General features: G+C 38.0%; 1 protein-coding gene across 1 annotated transcript in view; it reads right to left on the reverse strand.

The window, feature by feature from the left end:
• Positions 1–20,393, reverse strand: part of LOC126427164 (zinc finger protein 420-like) — a 178,009-nt gene extending 157,616 nt beyond the window's left edge. Inside the window, exons 1-3 of the mRNA XM_050089388.1 lie at positions 20,201–20,393; positions 9,232–9,321; positions 3,537–3,626 (exon numbers count right to left, since the gene is read on the reverse strand). Coding sequence (XP_049945345.1) covers positions 3,537–3,626; positions 9,232–9,321; positions 20,201–20,224 — 204 coding nt within the window. The 5' untranslated portion in view covers positions 20,225–20,393. The remainder of the gene's footprint in view (positions 1–3,536; positions 3,627–9,231; positions 9,322–20,200) is intronic.
• Positions 20,394–23,472: the final 3,079 nt, after the last annotated feature.

The raw sequence follows: 23,472 nt of genomic DNA on the forward strand, positions 1-23,472 counted from the left end.
TTGAGGATAGGAACACATGTCTGGGAACGTCACCCGACGACGCTAGAGAGCATCGAAGTCACAAGTGTCGGCGCCTTCCGCCAGGCCGTTCCTTTGGCAGTAAGCGTGACTTTGCACCTCGTGAGACCTTAGGTGGCACGTATCGCATACCATATTTACTCGAATCTAAGCTGCACTTTTTTCCGGTTTTTGTAATCCAAAAAACTGCCTGCGGCTTAGAATCGAGTGCAAATCAAGCGGAAGTTCTGAAAAATGTTGGTGGGTGCCGCCACAACTAACTTCTGCCGTCGAATATATGTAGCGCTACACAGGCATGCTTTGTAGGCACACAGATAAATACTGGCATCAAATCCTCTGCGTCAGTAAATAAATTAAAAGAAAAGGTGGAAGATGAGCTTTTTTTCTCCGCCCCGAGATTCGACCACTGCATTTTCATACATTATCCAACGAAGTAAATACATTTCCGTATTGTTCATCTTCGAATGTAGCAGTGTTTCAATGTACTACAAAAATCCGACTGGCAAGACTGTTTGGGATGTTTGTCTGTCAATATGGCTAACTCTACGTTCTGAATTTTTTCGTACCTGTGAGAAGAGATGGTTGCTAACAGGAACTTTTATGAATTGTGAATCACATGCAGTATTCTCTTCACCATAAGAATAATACGCAAATAAACATTTTGCCATGTATTGTTCCGTGTTTGCTGCTATCTCATTTAAATCCTGTCTGCCTAATAAACTACGAAACTAGAGTGAGACAATAGCAAACGCGGAAGAATATACACATCATGTCATGTTTATATTCGTGTTATTCTTATGCCTAATACTGATACAGTCAGAAATGAAGCACGACAATTGACTAGATTTTTAAATCTAAGATAACTCTAATTTCTGTGCAGAATGTAATGTACTAAAGAGGCGTCTGCAAAGATTTTCAAACGGAGAAAAATTTTCCCTAAACTCTCATTCAGAACATCTTCTATCATTCTTGTTGATCATTATCAAAGAAAGCAGCAGTGTAAGTAACAACAAATAGCAGTCTCTTGCCATTTTCTTTCTTTCTTTCAAGCGGTGGTAGCGCGCACAAAAGCAAGCCATGTCGTGAGCAGCGACAGGTTGTAAAACACTCATCAGAATGCGACAAACAATGCATGACACAGTACAGTAATGCATTTTCAGCTTAGAGTGACGTAAACACCTATAACAAAGAGGACGGCACTTATCAGATCAAAGAAAAATAAGCAATCGATTCAAACCAGACGAAGCACGTGAAAAAGGAAGGGTACCCGTATAAATATGGACGAAGCACCTGACGCATAGCAACAGCTACCTGGTAAAGCTTAACTGCTAAGCTTATGACTCGAACCAAACTACTGTAGCTGTATCTTCATCCATTTGACCTCAATTGTGTCTCATATTACAATGGACCAACTTTGTTTTGATTTGGAGGTGCGGTCTAAATCTTTTCTCTCCCCTTGAACTTCGAGTTTCAAATTTCAGGTGCGGCTTAGATTCGGGAAAATTTTTTTTTTCCCTGATTTCGAGTCTCATTTTTCAGGTGCGGCTTAGATTCGAGTAAATACGGTACTGATCACAACTGACCGCCACGATTTCCACTGAGGAAGACAAAGATAGCTGCTGTGTAGACAGACCTCGTTTCCTACGAATGTGACGCTCCGTCGTCTCGGCGGACGATTCCGGACACAGATTTACACGTGTCGTTTATTTTTCTCCTGTTTACCGAAAAACATTAGAGATTTTAGATGGTTCCAGGAGGAAACTAAACTGGCTGTGTCTAAAACCAGCACCGTCACATACATAGGAGAGAAGACCTTTCTACGCAGCACCTAGCCTTATCTTCTCCACTGGCGATCGTGGCAATCGGTCACAATCACTGAATAACAAACAACACTGTGAGACTTTTTGCCTACGGCCTGACAGTGTACGAAGTAACGTTTGCTGCTGACGGGAAGGCCCAGCGACAGGCACCTGCACCTGCAAGTTTGACGCTCTGTGGCATCATTGGGTGACATTTACAGACACGAATACCTATCCTCGATTTGTTCCTCAAGGCACTCTCTACAACACTTCAAAGTCTGTCGCAAGATTTTTGAGACGAGCTCTACAGTTAAGACAAAAACCTGTTTTCTCTTTATATTTACCTTCTTTCTGTATGTTGGTTATGCCTTTGGAAGTGTCTTGCTCATGCTATTTTACAAAACGATAAAAAAGCACAGGTGATGACAATTTATTATTATTATTATTATTATTATTATTATTATTATTATTATTTCTTTCCTTTCTCAGATGTTATGTCTGGTTAAAAATGGAAAGTGACGCGGACCTTGATCAAGCGTGTCTTCCTTTTAACTGTACGGTTTATGTTACATTGCATTTAGAAACTTTTGGGTAATTGAACATGTATCAATAATTACAGATTTCTGTAGTTGTATATATACGTTTCGATGTAGCTCTATTGTGTTAATGTACTGGTGGATATTGTGTGGTATGACACCTGTAGTTGATAGTATAATTGGTATAATGTCAACTTTATCCTGATGCCACATGTCCTTGACTTCCTCAGACAGTTGGATGTATTTTTCAATTTTTTCCCCTGTTTTCTTCTGTATATTTGTTGTATTGGGTATGGATATTTTGATTAGTTGTGTTAATTTCTTCTTTTTATTGGTGAGTATGATGTCAGGTTTGTTATGTGGTGGTGTTTTATCTGTTATAATGGTTCTGTTCCAGTATAATCTGTATTCATCATTCTCCAGTACATTTTGTGGTGTATACTTGTATGTGGGAACGTGTTGTTTTATAAGTTTATGTTGTAAGGCAAGCTGTTGATGTATTATTTCTGCTACATTGTCATGTCTTCTGGGGTATTCTTTATTTGCTAGTATTGTACATCTGCTTGTGATGTGATCTACTGTTTCTATTTGTTGTTTGCAGAGTCTGCATTTTATCTGTTGTGGTATTGGGATCTTTAATAATATGCTTGCTGTAATATCTGGTGTTTATTGTTTGATCCTGTATTGCAATCATGAATCCTTCCGTCTCCATGTATATATTGCCTTTTCTTAACTGTGTGTCGGATGCGTCTTCGATGTGTAGCTGTGTTAGATGATACGGGTGCTTGCCATGTAGTGTTTTATTTTTCCAATTTACTTTCTTCATATCTGTTGATGTTATGTGATCTAAAGGGTTGTAGAGGTGGTTATGAAATTGCAATGGTGTAGCTGATGTATTTATATGAGTGACTACTTTGTGTATTTTGCTAGTTTCTGCTCGTTCTATAAAGAATTTTCTTAAATTGTCTACCTGTCCATAATGTAGGTTTTTTATGTCGATAAATCCCCTTCCTCCTTCCTTTGTGCTTAATGTGAATCTTTCTGTTGCTGAATGTACATGATGTATTCTATATTTGTGGCACTGTGATCGTGTAAGTGTATCGAGTGCTTCTAGGTCTGTGTTACTCCATTTCACTACTCCATTATTATTATTATTATTACTTCAACTGTGAAAGCTACTCACCACAGCCCGTGGTACCGTAAGTATCTCATCTGTTGGTTCACATTTCACAGAAACCGTTCCTCTGCTTTCCATGGCAGCGGACCTCAATACCTGAAAAGTCAAAAAATAGACTAAAGAGGCAGCATTGAATTTCATTATTGCATGAGCCTACTATAAAAGCAGTGAAAGGCTGTGAATAGGAATTGGCAAAGCTACCAACTTGTAACCATCACTTGCAATAGCAACGTGTGAATTACATTTGCTGCCATACCATGCTGAAAACTAAATGACAGAGTGGCTGGCAATGATAATGTGAATAGCCTAAAACTGTACAATGTAATGCTCTGAGGAGATTCAACTTCTGCTAAACAATCATTTAAAATTTTAAAAATAACAAGAATGAGAGGGGTTCACAAAAGGGAGTCCTGTAGGGACATTTTGTAAAGAGTTTGAAAATATCACTCTCCCAGGACTGCAAGTATATGAATGCGTGTGGTACCTTAAATCACATATGGACTTTGAGCTATCCAGCGAAGTTCACAGTAATGAAACAATAAGTAGGAATGATTTTCACAGTTATGTATACAGCACCGCCCTGTATGAGAATTGTTTACTAAAGAAATGTAAAATAACCTCCTTCCTTTGCTCGTGCCTGTGTCCCGCATCAACAAAGGGTCAGCCACAGTTACGTACAGACCTGGAGCGGTAAATTTAAGCGACGGGCAGATGCCGTTCCTGTCGCCACCCCATTACACTCAGCCCCCTCCCCCCCCCCCCCCCCCCAAAGACGGAATGTGGGTATCCCAACAGTCTCACTTTCATATGAAAGTGAGCAAAAGTTTTCTAAATGTTTGTGAATTCTGCAACTGAGGTGGGACTTGGGTGCCAGCACAAAATTGACCTAGTGAGATGTGGGAAACTTCCTAAAACCCACCCCAGGCTTGTTGGCAAACTGCCCCTCACTGTTAATCCGCCGGCGAATTCCCAGGGACAGCACAGCTCCCCGTGTCGGCAGTAGCACTTCGACATGCAGAGCTATCTGCTCAGATAAATACAAAATAATAATCTGTATCAGAAATGTTTGCTAAGTAAATGTAAAATAATCTTGCTTGCAAAAATAAAGAACATAGACACACTTGGCATATTTATGACAGAGTTGAGAAAGATGTTAATATCTAATAGCTTCAATAGCATCGAGGGGAATATATTCGCCCCCGAGCAGGCGCACCATTTTTCAAAACACGAGCGTGTGTGCAGTGTCCTTCGTACATATGTAAAGAATATGTTGTCTTTACATTACCAAGGTAAACGTGTATGATCAATATCACAGTTTAATCTTCACTTAATTAAACAATGATAACCACGAACCTACTATGCTGTCATAGTAGGAAGAGAGGTGATACTCCTACGTGGAGTGTCCCAGGTGGCGGATAGGGAAGTCCTCACCGGTCTACCGGCGGACTTGAGTGAAATAAAATAGCTCTTGCGGACCAAACACACCCTCTGCGGTTGACAACCGTAGTTGTAAATCGGAGCTTGCTCCAACTAAGGTTGACAACCTTTGAAAGTCAAAAATGGAAAGGTCTTTTAGGAAAAAAAAAAAAATTCCACCGTCCTGCTCAGAAAGGCAGGAAAAGGCTACATCGGATTCGGTAGGTAGTCAACTAGAAGACAGCAACAAATCGGAGCGTTTGCAACCATCAAAATGCACACTAAAACACAAAAAGAAGATGAAACATGAGCAAATAAATTATATAGCAACACACAACATAAACTCACTACTTCAGACCGGAAAACTCAAGGAGCTCACAGATGAACTAAATAAACAAAAAAATTTAATAACAGGGATCCAAGAAATGAGAAACACCACAGAGGACTCATTCGAATCCCAAGGATACAGAATTTATAATGGGAAACCAGGACCGAGGGCAATGAAACAACATCCCCAGTTTGGAACGGGATTTTTAGTAAACATAAAAATAATAGATTCAGTAACGGATTTCCAAGCAGTATCGCCAAGAATTGCGACTCTAAACTTAAAAACAATGAATAAAACCTATACAATAATAAATGTTCATGCCCCAACAATTGAAAAAAAATTGTCTAACAAAAACAAAGGAAGAGGTAGATAAATTTTGGGACCTTCTAGAACAAACTGTGAACAGAGTAAATAAAAAGAATGTAAAAATCTTACTGGGATATCTCAATGCTCAGTTGGGAAAAGAAAGGAAATATAAAGATATAATTGGAAAATGGAGCCCACATAAATTTACAAACAAAAACGGTCAAAGACTTGTAGACCTCTGCAGTGAATACAACCTTATATCTAAATCAACATACTTTAAGAGGAATCAAAGTAAACATAAAACGTGGAAACATCCAGACTGGGGGAAGCTAGACCATGTCTGTATGGACAAAAAGTTTCATAAGGAGGTCCACAATGTTAAAGTACTGAGAGTAGTAGACACAGGCTCAGACCATTATATAGTTAAAATTAAAATCAAATTCACTCCATTAAAGAAGAGCACCAGAAAAACTAATAAAATAAAAAGGAGGTTTGACCCACATCAGCTAATTAAAAATAATAAATACCAACAAATAACACAAACCATCAAATTAACTGATGATCTTGGACAACTAGTGCCTAATCTTAAAAAAGAAGCAGAGACTCTAGCTCCCTTGAACCCATGAAGGAAACATGCATTGTCGACATCAGAATGTGACAAATTCCATGAAGATAGACACCAAGCATGGTTAAAGTTTCAAACACATAAAACTGAAGAAAATGCCATCAAGCTAAAAAATGAAAGAAAAAAATTTACACAAAATATTAGAAGAATCAAGAGAGGATTCCATAAAGATATTATAAACTTTATAGAAGGTAATTATCATAAAACCAACTCCAGGAACTACTATAAAATCTTTGGGAAACAACTACAACAATATGAGGCCCCTATACTAATACTGAAAGATGAAGATGGAAGACTGACACACAGTAACAAGGAAAATGCAGAAATCATGGCAAAAGCATTTAACAAACTTCTGTGCGAGGAACCCAAAGAACCCTTACAAATCAACATAAATACCCCAATAAAAACCAAACCTAACAAACTAGACCCTCCAACTTTCCAAGAAGTAGAAAAAATTCTTAAAGAACAAAAAAATTATAAGGCATGTGGAGAAGATCAGGTTTTTGTTGAAATGTGGAAATATGCAAGTGACACAGTCAAGACCTCCTTACACATGGCTCTAACAAAAATTTGGGTAACAGAATGATTCCCCGAACATTGGACCACAGCTATCATCCACCCACTACACAAAAAGGGAGATAAGAGCAACCCAGACAACTACAGAGGAATCTCTCTCCTAGATTGCACATACAAAATTCTATCCAAGATCCTATATGAAAGAATCAAGGAGCAATTAGAACAGGAGTTAGGGGAATATCAGGGAGGTTTCAGACCATGGAGAAGCTGTGCAGAGCAGATAATTAGTTTAAAACTGATTATGGCGTACTACAAGAAATTTAGACTTGCAATGGCAAGGAAAGCTTTTCTGAAGAAGAGAAATTTGTTAACATCGAGTATTGATTTAAGTGTCAGGAAGTGGTTTCTCAAAGTATTTGTATGGAGTGTTGCCATGTATGGAAGTGAAACATGGACGATAAATAGTTTAGACAAGAAGAGAATAGAAGTTTTCGAAACGTGGTGCTAGAGAAGAATGCTGAAGATTAGGTGGGTAGTTCACATAACAAATGAGGGGGTATTAAATAGAATTGGGGAGAAGAGGAGTTTGTGGCACAACTTGACAAGAAGAAGGGACTGGTTGATAGGACATGTTCTGAGGCATCGAGGGATCACAAATTTAGCATTGGAGGGCAGTGTGGGGGGTAAAAATCGTAGAGGGAGACCAAGAGATGAATAAACTAAGCAGATTCAGAAGGATGTAGTCTGCAGTAGGTACTGGGAGATGAAGAAACTTGCACAGGATAGAGTAGCATGGAGAGCTGCATCAAACCAGTCTCAGGACTGAAGACCCCAACAACAACAAGAAACGGAACAAACCTCTGGCAATAACATTTGTAGATTTTAAGAAGGCATATGACTGTCTCCACAGACCTTCAGTATTAAAAATTTTAAGAAATCTAGGACTCCATCCAAAACTAATTAAAATAATACAACTCACTCTAACCAACACCAAATCAAAAGTGAAGTTTAGAGGAGAAACAGTATAAAATATATGGACATTGGAGAATAGCATCAAATGAAACAGTATATAAGAAAACTGAACCAGTCATGAGCACGATCAGGAAGAAACGCATCTCATTCTTTGGACATCTAATGAGAACTCCAGAACACAGAATTAGTAAAAAAAAAAATAATACAAAAATTGTGGAATAGCAAGAGTGACATTAAATGGATCAGAGAAATTAAGGAAGATATAAAAGAACTCCAAATTACAGTAGATGACCTAAAAAACAAGACAGAAAACCAGAATACTGCAAGACCCGCAAACCAGACTGCAAATGAAAATCAATAAAAGGAGTACAGGAAGAGTGATCTCAGATGAAGAGAGAAAGAAAATATCTGGGAGAATGAAGAAATATTGGACAGACAGAAGAGCAAAACACCTTTCATACAAGAATAGACTCTAATAAATACATTAGCATACCCAAATATCATATTAAGTTATTGTTGAGCCAAATTGTATCCCTGTGTAACAACTTGTTTACAACCTTGTATTTTTTACTAGAGTGGTCCAATGAAGGCCATAAAATAAATAATAATAATAATAAATAAACAATGATAAAATAAACTTACATAATATGAGCTAAACTACTGTTTTATTACACAATAATGAAATAAATATTCGCTGTATCACTCTGTTACTGAGGACAAGTGTTACAGAGACAGTAATGACCAACTCGAAGCATTAAACAGCGCACCTGCTTCAGATCCCAGTGAAACACTTATTCGACTATTAATTATATCGTAGACAATTGTCTCATTGTGAGACTGTGCTGCTCGTTTGTAATCTGGGTCATTTTCTTGCACAGATCGTAAATTTTTCTCGTCTAGCTCGCTTTGTAATTTATATTACTGCTGCTAACTTGGAGATATGACAACACAATTTATCATTGTCATAGCTGAAGCGGAATAGGTATAGGTTCACAATTATGAAAGAACAACGGAACAGCGCAAAATCATTTCATTCGCAGTTGGCGCACTTCATATACGGGCGAGGGTCAATCATCTATACTGACACATATCTGATACTACTCAAGAATATGCATGACATACTTTCACATAAACAATGTTACATCTCTGATTTCATTGTTCCGGGCAGTAACCTGTTGAAGTGAGCTTGGCAAAAATCAATAACAATTTTGTCAGTAAAACTGTGTGTGTGTGTGTGTGTGTGTGTGTGTGTGTGTGTGTGTGTGTGTGTGTGTGTGTGCGCGCGCGCGCGCGTGCGCGCGCGCGCGCGCCCGCGCGTGCGTGTGTGTGTGTGTGTGTGCTGATATATCCATTACAATTTAAGATTTTCATTTTTCTACGTAACTAGATTAAATGCTTTTCCACGTTACATATATCACCTACACACTGTGTACTATATACCCATTTGGACTTGGCAGTATCACTGTACAAAAAGCTCAAATGATGAATAAATTTTATTGTTGATGTTTTTTGCATAACTAGATTTGAGAGCAACTTACCATGGTCCTTGGTACCATAAGCACCTCGTCTTTTGCCTCCAGTTTCACAGAAACTGTTGTTTCCCTTTCCATAACAGCAGATACAGATGCCTGCAAAGTAAAGAAATGGATTGACATAGCAGTATTCAGCTTTATTTGTCAATGATATACATCTCAAAGTCACTGCCTCCAGTCTAACCTTAATCGTAGCTAGTTAACTGGAATAAAATTCAACACCTGTAGTGGACTTGTTACACAGATATAATATTTCCTATCCTTATGTAGAGCATTAGGTGGTAGAAACAAACAATTACTGATGAGGATCACTACTCATGTTGCACTAAACATGCTGACACCATTTTACCTAAAACATTTAATTCCATCAATTCCACAGGTACGAGTGTGGTACAGACATCATCAAGTCAAATGTAGAGTTGGACACAGAAGAAAACAATGTAATCAAAGTTTTAAAACAGAAATGTTAAATTGCTGTTCACTTTATGCCTCAAATTTGACACTAGTATTAAATACACCTACCTTCTGAATTAACTACAGTATAATTCAAGGAGTTCAGCATTTATCAAATTACAATATCGGCAGTATTTTATTATTAAATTATGTAAAAACCTAAAAAGCTCTTCTTCTTAGCTTGACACCCTTCACTTAAACCACCCTTTAGAGTCACACAACGTTATTTAGTACTCTGTCCACGGCACATAAGCGATACTGCCAACTCTCAGGCAAACTCGTCATCTGCGCTCTTCTGGTATCATTTCATCACAGCTGCTACAGCTACTGTAACTAAAATGTCAGATGCTACGTTGTTGTCTTTACCCACATAGCTAGGAAAAATATCAGACAACAGTGCACTTCTAGCACTTTGCAACAACTGACATGTGTACTTCCTAGCATATCAAACCTGTGCACTGGAGCAGAACTGCAGACTAGGAAGTGGAGAGCTCTCTACCGACCGAGTCATCTGAGCACGAGTCACGATCCACCCTCACAGTTTCACCCCTGATATATCTCTGCTCTACCTTCCAAGGGCAAGTCACGAGCAGCACTCTGGTAGCTCGGTCACCAGGACACTTGCCCTCAAAAGGCAGAGGTCCCAGGTTAGAGTCCACATCTGAAGCACAGTTTTAAATTGCCGGAAGTTTCAAACGAGTGCACACAAGGCTGTAAAGTGAAAATTCATTCTGGAAACAGATAGGCAGTTAATAAATGCATGCCAAACCAGTTCATTTTCTGTTACAATATGTATTTATTGATTTGCCATTATTCTGACTTTTCAGTTACGTCGTGTTCAAAACTATAGACACCAGTTAGTATTTTTAATCTAGGAAAAAAAAGTGAGTCCTTTAAGCTTTCTCTGGACTCACACTTTTTGCGTATCTCTATGTAACTATACCATATTTACTAACCACTGTTGTTTATGGGTCACTCCATCCTGAGTGATCACATTTTTCAAAAGTTTCCCCATTCTTATATTTCTGATTTTGTTCAAATTTATCACGGGTACAGATATGCTGTAGAAATGAACTCGTGGAAAAACTGATCTCATTATAACCGATACATTGGAAACTGTGGTCCCATATTTGAGAAGCTCCTTAATGAGGGTCCGGTGAAAGCAAGCGAACCCCAATGTTTGAACCTTCCTTAATATGTGGGAACAGCAACTAGGAAGCTCTTGTTTTCAGATTCTATACAACCTTTGGCCCTAAATCATAAAAATACAGTGGGGCAGTGTGTAAAACACTTCGTGAACCAGTATAATGCATCAAAGTATAACAAAAAAAGTATCAAAAAAGATGTTATATTTTTTAGCCTTCTCCGAAGTCGGATATCTCTAGAGAAAAAACACAAAACTACAACAACTTGACAATATCTTAACCGTACCTGGGGCAGGACTCTATTGGTACATTTTCCTGCCTAAGTACTTATTGTTGATCATACTCAATTAGAAATGTGATGCCAAACATAAAACTGCATAAAGTGAGCCAAGTTCAGGTGCAAATATTGTGCAAAAGGGTCACTTCAGAAGTTGTTCTTTCCAGCAACACTGGAAACAGCACACTTTTCTCCACTAGAAATGTCTTGTTGTACCTTAAGAGAGGATTCAGCAAAGGGATGAAAAGTTAGGTTGTACTGCAACAAAAATCATTGCAAGATGCTACAGCTTGTCAAATGCACAGTGTCAAATCGAGCATCATTTGTGGTTGGCAAACTGATGCCTATTTACAACTAACTGTGAACTATACAATTTTCTTCTAAAGACAATCCTCTACGAAGCCATTGGGCAATAGTTTAATCTGATATTATGGAATTCATATATGATTTTTATATACATATTCTCCAGGAAAGAGGTATTTTGTCTCAATTGCAACTCCTAATGGAACAAAAACAGAAATTCCTATTGCTTGTACATTTGGAAAAGTTGCTCTTTCAATACTTAAAAGAAAACACAGAGCTAGAAACTTGGTTTTCTAAATTTAGGGAGTTACAACCAAAATGGAGCATTACCGCTGGAGCAGCTGGAATACATTCAGTATGCGTTTGCGCAATTCATCAAAATGTGAATCTAATGTTTAACATGAGCCCTACTGACACACTGCAAAGTCCTTCCTGCCAAGATTGTCTGCAGTTTAGGTTTGAAGGATTACATGCTCCAGCAATGTGAAAACTGCCCAGGAAGAACAGAATTACAAAAATATTTAACAGAAGCTTTTAAAATTGCAACAATTCAAACAATGGACCCATACTGATTGTGACGCACTGGAGACAAAGCAGCTGCCTATTGACGAATCTAGTGAAAATTTGATTGTCAAAGCTTTCTAGTCATCGAGACATTGCAAAACACCAGACTTGTCACTTGAAGAAAATCAAACAAAATTTTAAGCTCGGTGGATTAGTTATTCTAATGCATTTTGCAGAAAATTATTCTTTCATCATACATGATGCTGGGTATCACTGGAACAACAGCCAAGGAACACTGCATCAGTTCGTTGTATACTATAAAGCTGAAGTAGTACAACGTATCAGCAATTGTCTCAGACATAACCACCCATACATTTCTGGCCAAATTGATCAACAAATTGAAATGAAGTAGTACACATTCACTATTTCAGTGATGGTTCCACTGCTCAAAACAAGAATTATAAAAATTTTATCAGCCTGTGCTACCATGAAAAGGACCATGCTATAACTGTTGAATGCAATTTTTTTTTTTTTTTTTTTTTTTGCACAAGCCACATTAAAAGTTGTGCGATTGAACTGGTGGAATTGTTAAATGCTAAATGCTTAGCAGCCTCAGCAGGACTGCAACAAACTACAGATGATCAAATTTTAACGCCAGAAGATTTATTCAAATTTTGTGACCAACAAGTACAAGGAATCAAGTTCATTTCTGTTACAAGCCAAGAAATAGAAGACAAAAGAAAGCTACAAGAAGAACAATTTGCAAATGGCCACACTTTGGATAAAATGTTTTTTGCCAATGGATTTGAACCACATTCAAATTAGCCATGTTTCAAGTGATACAACTTCTTTTGTGGCTTCAGTTTATCAGCCAACTGACTCCAATGTGGCTTTCGTGTCAGCCTTATTCATGGCCAATACATTGCCTGCATCTATGACAATAGCTAGTAGATTGGTAACATATGTGAAGTTGATAATGAAGAACAAGTAAAAAAGTCTCTGGTCAAATTCGTGCACCTTTTGGCCCAGCAAGCTCATTCTATTGGCCTGAAAGATAAGATAAATATTGGATTCCTGAACAGCACTTTATCATGAGTAATGCAGCATTTCCACCAACTAGAACAGGATGTCAGTATAATTTTACAGAAGCCATATCGAACAGTATTGAAGAAAAATTTAATTCCATGAAACAGTAATTTTAAGCACAAGCTTGGGAACCACTGCACAAAACCCAACTGAGGGTTTGTAACTTTGACGAAGAAACCAGCAAACGCAACGATCTATATTTAACAGAATAAGCAATGTTTGATAACAACAGCACACACCTCTTGCCTTTGCAACCATACATGGCCATTACCAGGATAGGTACAGAAACGGACTCAACTAATTGTTTTGAACTGACAGTCATCAAATTTCTATGCTTTTCGGGTCTAGTTGGAACACCTGTATTAATCTACCAGTTGCCATTCTTGCTTGTCTTGAAGTTGTGGGTTCAGCAACCTGTACCATGTTGCAATCTTAGCACATTACGCCTGACTTTTGTTCAAGTTGAAACTGATATTTGGTTCCTTTGCTGAGCTTACTTCAAGATCCAATAGGATGTTTCCAGTGCACAAAATTGTGCTCTTTCCAATGGTACTGGAAGGAATTTCTGGAATGATCCTTTTCCAATATTTACATCTGAACTTGCCTCATTTATTGTAATTTTAAATACAACACCATGTTTGTGACTGAGTACAATTGAAAATACGAGGGCAGTTCAATAAGTAATGCAACACATTTTTTTCTCAGCCAATTTTGGTTGAAAAAACCGGAAATTTCTTGTGGAATATTTTCAAACATTCCCACTTCGTCTCGTATAGTTTCATTGAATTCCAACAGGTGGCAGCGCTGTACGGAGCTGTTAAAATGGCGTCTGTAACGGATGTGCATTGCAAACAACGGGCAGTGATCGAGTTTCTTTTGGCGGAAAACTAGGGCATCTCAGATATTCATAGGCGCTTGCAGAATGTCTACGGTGATCTGGCAGTGGACAAAAGCATGGTGAGTCGTTGGGCAAAGCGTGTGTCATCATCGCTGCAAGGTCAAGCAAGACTGACTGATCTCCCGCGTGCGGGCCGGCCGTGCGCAGCTGTGACTCCTGCAATGGCGGAGCGTGGGAACACACTCGTTCAAGATGATCGACGGATCACCATCAAACAACTCAGTGCTCAACTTGACATCTTTGTTGGTAGTGCTGTCACAATTGTTCACCAGTTGGGATATTCAAAGGTTTGTTCCCGCTGGGTCCCTTGTTGTCTAACCGAACACCATAAAGAGCAAAGGAGAACCATCTGTGCGGAATTGCTTGCTCGTCATGTGGCCGAGGGTGACAATTTCTTGTCAAAGATTGTTACAGGCGATGAAACATGGGTTCATCACTTCGAACCTGAAACAAAACGGCAATCAATGGAGTGGCGCCACACCCACTCCCCTACCAAGAAAAAGTTTAAAGCCATACCCTCAGCCGGTAAAGTCATGGTTACAGTCTTCTGGGACACTGAAGGGGTTATTCTGTTCGAAGTCCTTCCCCATGGTCAAACGATCAACTCTGAAGTGTATTGTGCTACTCTTCAGAAATTGAAGAAATGAGTTCAGCGTGTTCGTAGGCACAAAAATCTGAACGAACTTTTCCTTCTTCATGACAACGCAAGACCTCACACAAGTCTGCGCACCCGAGAGGAGCTCACAAAACTTCAGTGGACTGTTCTTCCTCATGCACCCTACAGCCCCGATCTCGCACCGTCAGATTTCCATATGTTTGGCCCAATGAAGGACGCAATCCGTGGGAGGCACTACGCAGATGATGAAGAAGTTATTGATGCAGTACGACGTTGGCTCCGACATCGACCAGTGTAATGGTACCGTGCAGGCATACAGGCCCTCATTTCAAGGTGGCGAAAGGCCGTAGCATTGAATGGAGATTACGTTGAAAAATAGTGTTGTGTAGCTAAAAGATTGGGGAATAACCTGGTGTATTTCAATGCTGAATAAAACAACCCCTGTTTCAGAAAAAAAATGTGTTGCATTACTTATTGAACTGCCCTCGTAATTGACTATGCTAACAGAATCATGTCACAGGCTTTGCCAACAAATGTGCCAAGTTCAGTTCCTTTGCATTGTTTCCTTGCTTAGATATCTGTCCCCAAAGGGAGTAAAAACTTCTGTGCAACTTTCTCTTCAGGTTATTTGGATCATTTTCATGCATTATGCTACCTTACAAAATGCATTAAATTCTGCCACATTGCATTTGTCTAATTCACAGCCGAAAGTTACCCAAGACCTGAAAGTAAGAAATTCCTACTTGCTTTTGTCTTGTAATGAAAGAACTTCAAACACTGACTTCTGTTCATTTTCATGCACATTCGTCAAAAATTGATCCAAATAAAAGGCCATTGTTTCTCATATACTTAAGGTGACGATTTAAAATTTTACACAGGCTCATTTCTAGGATAGGTCTACATGCACAGCAAATTTTAGGAAAATTGAAGCTCAAGGAGTGGAAGGTCTATGAGTCTTTGAGACAAAATGAGCCTCATGAAAAATATCAATGTATGCATACACACCTTTGTAACACTACATTACATTAATACTTGTTACAGAGATCACGAATACGACAATTCATAATGATGTGGAATGTGTTAGTTTAAAGTAAATTTTCATTACACAATATTTATTTATTTTTACAGCTATTACTTCATATCTAAAAATTCATCTATTGAGCAAAAGCAGTTATCATCCACAAATTCTTTGAATTTGTTTTTAAATGTTGGTAGGCTATCTATCAGACTTTTAATACTATTTGGCAAAAGACCAAAGATATTTGTGGCAGCATCATTCACCCCTTTCTGTGCCAAGGTCAGATTTAACCCAAAATAGATCATCTTTCCTTCTAGTGTTGCTCTTTGCAATTATTTTTGAAGTGGGATGGGTTATTAATAACAAATTTCATAAGTAACATATGTATTGCAATGGTCCTGTGAATATACCGAGTTCCTTAAATAAATGTCTGCAAGGTGATTTTGGGTGGGCTCCAGCTATTATTCTGATTACATGCTTTTGTGCAATGAATGTTTTTTTCCTCTTAATGATGAATTACACCAAAATATGATGCCATATAAAAGCAGAGAATGAAAATAAGCACAGTAGACGAATTTACTGATAAGTTTATTAATAAAATTTGCAGTAACTCTTAACAACATAAGTAGCTAAACTTAACTGTTTCAGCAGATCAACATGTTTCTTCCAATTAAATTTCTCATCAATGCACAAGCCCAGAAACTTTGAATATTCTGCCTTAGCGACAGACTTCTAGTGAAAGTCTATATTTATCAATGATGTCAAGCTCTTTACTGCACACAACTGTATATGCTCAAAATTTAGTGAGTGCGCACTTGCAGAGAACAGCTTAACAGTTTTCTGAAAGACATTATTTCCTCTGTTGGATGTGATTACTAGTATCATCAGCAAAAAGGACTAGCTTGGCATTTTCATCCATATAGTGTGGCACATCATTAATACATATTAAGAACAATAAGGACTCAAGACTGAGCCTGTGGGACACCATTCTTGATTCCTCCCCAGTTAGACGACTCTGCTGATTTTTGCAGACTATCTGTACTGTTAATTTCAACCTTCTGCATTCTTCCAGTTAAATATGAATTAAACCATCTGTGTACTGTCCCACTCACAATACTTAAGCTTATCTAGAAGAATTTCATAACTCACACAGTCAGAAGCCTCTGAGAGATCACAAAATATCCCAATGGGTGATGTTTGGTTATTCACAGTGTTTAATATTTGATCAGTGAAAGCGTATACCGTGTATCGTATTCTGTTGAAAATACTTGCTGAAAAACAAACTGACATTTTGTCGGTACTACTCTTGAATACATTACTTTTTCAAGTATTTTGCATAAAACTGTTAGAAGTGAGATAGGGCAGTAGTTGTTAGCATCAGACCTACCCCCTTTTCTATGCAATGGTTTAACAATAGCATATTTAGTCTACCTGGAAAAATGTCCTGTTTCAGTTGTTTACTGCATATGTGGCTGAGAATCCTCCTCATCTGTTGGGAACAAGCTTTTAGTACTCTGTTGGAAACACCAATTCCATGTGAGCTTTCACATTTTGAGTAAATTTATAATGGCACAATCCCTATCACTTCAGGCAGGGGGGCTCCCTTCATAGCCTCGAATGTTAGTGGATTTAGCAAATGTTAAAATCCATGAGATAGTAAGAAACATATTTTTTTGTTTTCTTCAAAAAAATTCCTGCCCCAAGGTACAGGCCTCCAAAGATGATAATGCTAACACCATTTTCAAGATGCGAATTACGGAATTTTTTTTAAAATATTGTATCTCTGTACCAGTTCTAGATATTTTGTTAGAGGTTTTTTTATTTGAAAGACAACTGCTTTATGATTACATTGGTATCATCCGTTTGGACATATCTGTCAAAGTTCTTTTTGAATTTTCTTTATAATTCACACAATTTTTTTTATTCAAAAATGTCAATCCAGGAAAATTATATTTTTTCTCTGTTGATTAGTACCACCTAGTACTAAGTTCTCTGTACAGGAGAGCTTCCACTTCTAAGTTGGACAGGTTTTATTTAAAAATAATAATAATAATAATTTCTTTTTTGTTTACTTTCAAGGACAATGTATGTCTTCACTGAAGACACAAATTCTTGCTAATCTCTATGTTACAATGTTTATTACTATTGCCTTTTATGCAGTTATTTCTTACACTTTGTTGTAGTTTGTCAGTTTCTTTGTTGTGGTTGTTCATTGCAGGTTTCTGTATTGTAGTTGTTCAGTGCTAAGTTGTTTACTGAAGAGGCTTCTAAGAAATCGGACCATCCAGTGAGTTCTGTGTTTTCAAGTGCAATTTGCCAGTTGACATACTTGCAGTGTGTTTTGTGAAAAGGACTGTTTGAAAGGTCTTCTGACTGGGGCCACAGGAGATTGAAGGTACATCACAGAGCAGTCTTTTTTTTTTTTTTTTTTTTTTTTTTTGAAGAAAACAAAAAGTAGGTGTTCCTTACTAAAAACCTTCATTTTAACATATGCTGTAATCAATAGCATATGAGACTACAAAGGTAAGATTTTTTCCTAGTCTGCCCAAACCGATACGGACTGTGCCTTATTTTCTTAATTTCAGTAAGACAAATTTTATCAAATTGCACAGGCATTATCCCTTCCACACACAGCCTTGCATTTTCTGATGAATAACTGGATCCTATTTTCCTTGAAACACTTAAAAATGATTATTAAAAATATTTTCAACTTCTGACTTAACACTCTTTTCATCGAGTTTGATAGAAATACAGTCTTCCTGTGTTCTAAATTGCCCTGCTTCCCCTTCAACAATATTCCAAATCGTTTCAATTTTATTATCTGAGGTGATAATCTCAGACATAATGTGCATACTTCTGGAATTATTAATAACTTTTCTTAATACAGTGCAGACGTATTTTGTAATGTTTGACTGTTCCTGGATCATTATGCCTTCTAGCTGTAAGATACATTTTCCTTTTACGTTTACATATTTTTATCCCTTCAGAAAGTCCTGGTTTTTTAGATGTTTCACTGTTTTCTTAAGGAAACTGTTCCCAAATACACTCACAAGGGTATCATGAAATAGGTCAGTTTTTACATTAGCATCAGGTTCCCTGTGCACCTCATCCCAGTCCAACTGTTTGAAGCATTCCCTAAAATTTGCAGCTGATAAATCATTAACTGAATACACTATTTTGGAGTACTGTTTCCATTACTATATGGAGCAATGTCATATTGTATCTAGCTGTGCATCATGATCAGACAGACCATTCTTCACAGGGAAAGTTTTATATTTGATTAAATTTATCTTGATCAACAAAAACATTAGCTATCAGTGTGCTGCTTTCCTGTAACACCCGAGTGGGAAAATCAAAAATAGCTGAAAATTTCCCAATGAGAATCTATACACAGCTATAATTACAAAAGTACCATTATTTAGTTTAAGCTCACATGCACATGCCTCTTTATGTTGCTCTATGTGAAATCTTTTGAGTTTCGACATTTTTCACACAATGATAAATTTTAAAATATATGGCAACTACTACTCTCTCCATAGTGTCTCGTCTTACATGTGCCAAAAGTTTTCCTCTTACATTTACCTTTCCCATATCTGTGACTATATGATGTTCAGGCAGAAACAGTACATGTATTCCACCCTCTGTTTCAAAATCTTCTAAACAAACAAGAAGCTCACCTACTTTTTTTTAATCCCCTGATATTCTGATGCAATATACTAACATTTTTCACTGCGCTTTTATAAGAATCTTGTAATATTTTAACATATCTAGTACCAGCCTGACTGAGCTTCTCATTAAGCTTAATTTCTTTGTGTTGAAACAGAGGGGAACTACTAGCATTTTTCGTGGTCTGTTAACGATATATCTACGTAATATGCAACAAAATACTCGTCTGGCGTGTGTCCAGCATGTACTGTAAGTTTCCTGAATTTACCTTTCAGTTTTAGTTTTTATGACGAAGAGTGTGTTTAAGAATGCTTCGAATGTAAACGTTAGGGTACGTTATACGTCATTCTATTAACATAACCTTTATTTGGCATTCATATTCGCCACCCCTCAACCAAATTACCAACTTTCAACCTTAAGCTATAGGCGTCGGGCAACTGTTGTACAGTCTGGAACCGCGGGACTGCTACGGTCGCAGGTTCGAATCCTGCCTCGGGCATGGATGTGTGTGATGTCCTTAGGTTAGTTAGGTTTAAGTAGTTCTAAGTTCTAGGGGACTGATGACCACAGAAGTTAAGTCCCATAGTGCTCATAGCCATTTGAACCAACTGTTGTAATCAGTGCGTCCCCCACAACGCACATTTAAAGAGAAGAGGGTTTCAAAGCCACACACCCGGGGAGTTATTCAAGCCTTATCACTTGAATGGACTTCAATTCACAGTCATTGTTTGTTCCAACTTACATAAACAGAAAAACTCGCACTACCTTCCGAAACTCTCACACACATAGATACATTTATAGTAGTTGTTTATTCACAATTAAACTCTTTAATGTGCACTTCTGCAGGGAGAATAGCAACACGAGAACTGAATAGATCACCGCCGTTAAGTGGAAACGCCGCTGATCAAGCCAAAACGGTCTTTTTTTTCCATCGGTAACTATAACTATTGGGTACATTACTATAGAGTCATACATTACTTCTGGTTTTGAAATAGTAAACAACACTAACATCACATAAACTTTTCCTCTTCATTTATTACCTCTGGAGTATTAGCGAAGATTTACCGGAAATCACAAGGCGAATATTCGCAGCTTCGCACTCTTTCCCAAGTTGTCAACGCAAATCACAACAGGAGAATATTCGCAACTTCGCGCTCTTTCCGGAGTTGTCGACTGCTAACTTCTATCAATACGGTTCGACTCACAACTTCCTTAATTTCCTTGGCTTTTACAAAATGGCGGCCACCTCTGCGATAAGAGTCAAGTCCTATGAGCTGATTGGTTGAATAAAATGACGGTAGTATTCGTAATTCTACAGGATCGAAAGAAAATTTTAGGAAAAAAGGTAATGGTGCACGGACGTGTAGAAATGCTTGTAGAGCTACTGAAGTCACCCCCCAAACACGTGAAGAAATCTGTGCTCGCCCCTCATAGCGATTAGTGGATAACTGAATACAATGATATTAAAATACTCTCTTCTGTGTGATTGTTTACGTACTATCGTTTTTCAAGACTTAATTTCATTCCAGAGAGTGACATAAGATCCACTCCCAGCAATCTCACACGTTGTGCTGAAAAAACACCCAGAAGGTAGTGTTGAAACTAACCATCTTCCTCTCAGGTCCCATTTTTATAATGTGAAATATTCCTTTCCGTAGTTGTGTAAGCTCTGTAACCCTTGCGGTCTTCAACGAGAGAAATCGGAATTAAATAACAGCATCCTCATTTAATGCTCTAGTGCCAGAGGCTCAAACTTAAATATCAAATTTGTAGTTTTAGAATGGATGGATGAATACCTATATTTCCTGAATTACATAATCGTTTCAGAAAATACTATAAATGTAATACTGCAAAGTGCGCATAACCTTACAACTCTACTTGGTTGCGGACATAATGTTCTATCAGGTTTATTATCACGAATGTAGTTCTTTGTCAAGGCCTGCAGTGCGCAATTTTTTTTTAATAGTTCAGTCCAGACAGACTTGCTTATCACACCCACAAAAGAATGAAGCAAAATTTTGTGCTGATTTATATAATATAAAAATTATAATTATCTAGGAGGAATATCCCACAAACCCCTAAAATATAACTGCCGTAGGGATCGAGAGGACACTATTCGATTAATTACTGCACGTGCAGGCACATTTCCCGCGTGCTACACGTGAATGGAACGCGAAAAAGTCCTAATAACCAGTACAGTAGACATCTGCGTCTAGCGTGGCGTTGGTCTAGCGTGCCCCGAGGAATTGCTTCATTTCATGACGTCATCAGAAAAACCGAAAACGTGACACAGCCACCTGGTGACTAGACCTGTAATTAGCTGTGTTGACATACGTACGTCAGTGGCCGTTGGCCTCGCCTGTTGAGCAGAGTGTTTGTGCAGACATGCACACAGCTGTCATCTTGGAACGTCAAGTTAATATAGATTGCATGAACGAAGCCTCCGTTATGAGAAATGTAGAAACACTGTGTGAATAATCTCGACTATGGTGACATACCAATCCTTAGCGTAGTCAGAGCTACAGATCAGTGTGTACGTGATTGATTTAAGCCAAGTGATTACGAATTATAAGTTGAATGACAGCCGTGATTTAGAGCGTAATACACAATATTACGCCTTTAGCACAATGTCTCTAAATGTTTTTTTGACATATTAGGTGCAGCTCACTGATGTAACCACCACTATAAGTGGTCATTCAACTTATAATTCGTAATCACTTGTCTTAAATCAATCACGTACACACTAATCTGTAGCTCTGACTACGCTAAGGATTGGTATGTCACCATAGTCGAGATTATTCACACAGTGTTTCTACATTTCTCATAACGGAGGCTTCGTTCAAGCAATCTATATGAACTTGACGTTCCAAAATGACAGCTGTGTGCAGGTCTGTTTGCAATACTTTACTACGAATTTGTCATACCAACAGTTGCAAATGCGGGAAGACGGATCAGATATGGATAAAAGTTACTTAGTGGAACGCCCCATGCACTCTTGCGGTTTGTGTGCGATGTATATATGTAATTTGCATAAAAACACACGTCGGATGCGTGTTCATTGTCTACTGAATGTTTTCGGTCGTGACCCAGTGGTTTTAGTATTTATCATAAAAATGCGTTAAATACCGGAAAGTTCATTTAAATATGGCGCAAACAAAATATTAGGCAGCGCCACACGTCTGTCAGTTACCACAAGCTTTACTTCACATTCGCTGAGTTCCAGAACTGTCAACAAAATTATCACCTTTCAGCCTTATGTATACCTCAGACTACGCTACTGATAAGCTTGTTATTCCAGTCAAGGTTTCAAGGAAAGGGGGGGCCGGGATCCCGTATAGTACTCTTGCCAAGATGTGTGCTCTTGCCCAATCTGTGTTACCGATATGCTTCAATTTGGATCGTTTTTACAAATAGCTGTGTGCCAATCACATTTTCTTGTATGTATTTTCTCAAAATCCAGTTCATTTTTATGTGGTATTTTGATAAACAGAGCTGAATGAGGGATTATTAATAGATCTAAGAAATACCCAGATCCCCAAATTGTAAGACTGTTGTAGATGCAAGTCACTGATTATAAGAGTGTATCAGATACAGTTGAATATGGAACAAAGCATTTGAAATAAATCACAAAGTTTTAGGTTAGTTTCAACTACTTTTTAATGTAGTAGGCAATCACAATTTTCTTCCACATTTTAATGTATATACGTAATATGCAAGCAACCGAATGGTGCATTTCTACCACTACAAATCATTTCCTTTCCTGTTCCACTCGCAAATGGAGTGAGGGAAGACAGGCTATCCGTATTCCTCCATACAAGCCCTAATTTTTAATATTTTCATGGATCTTACGCAAAATACACATCGGTAGTGGTACAGTTGTTCTGCAATAAGCTTCAAGAGCCTGGTCTCTAAAGTTTCTCAATAGTGTTCCACAAAAAGAACATTGTCTTCCCTGCAAGGATTGTCATACGAATTCTCCATGTTGTTTGAACCTACTGTTATCCTATTGAGCAGCCCATCTCTGAGTTGCTTCAATGTGTTCATTTAATCTGACCTGGTGGCGATCTCAAACATTGGAGTTAGCTTCGGATTTCCAGTCTTCTACCTAGTATCTAGCCACAACCTGTTAAATACTTTTATATCAGAACATAAAATACTATTCTGAATTGTAGGCAAGGATGCATAATCTACATGGGCATTATTTTTACTACCAGTATTTTGCAAGTTCACTTCACTCAACACAGTAAAATTACACCTGTTATTAAAAACAAATACTATTGG

The sequence above is a fragment of the Schistocerca serialis genome, chromosome 11 (assembly GCF_023864345.2).
Source record: "Schistocerca serialis cubense isolate TAMUIC-IGC-003099 chromosome 11, iqSchSeri2.2, whole genome shotgun sequence".
NCBI lineage: Eukaryota > Metazoa > Arthropoda > Insecta > Orthoptera > Acrididae > Schistocerca > Schistocerca serialis.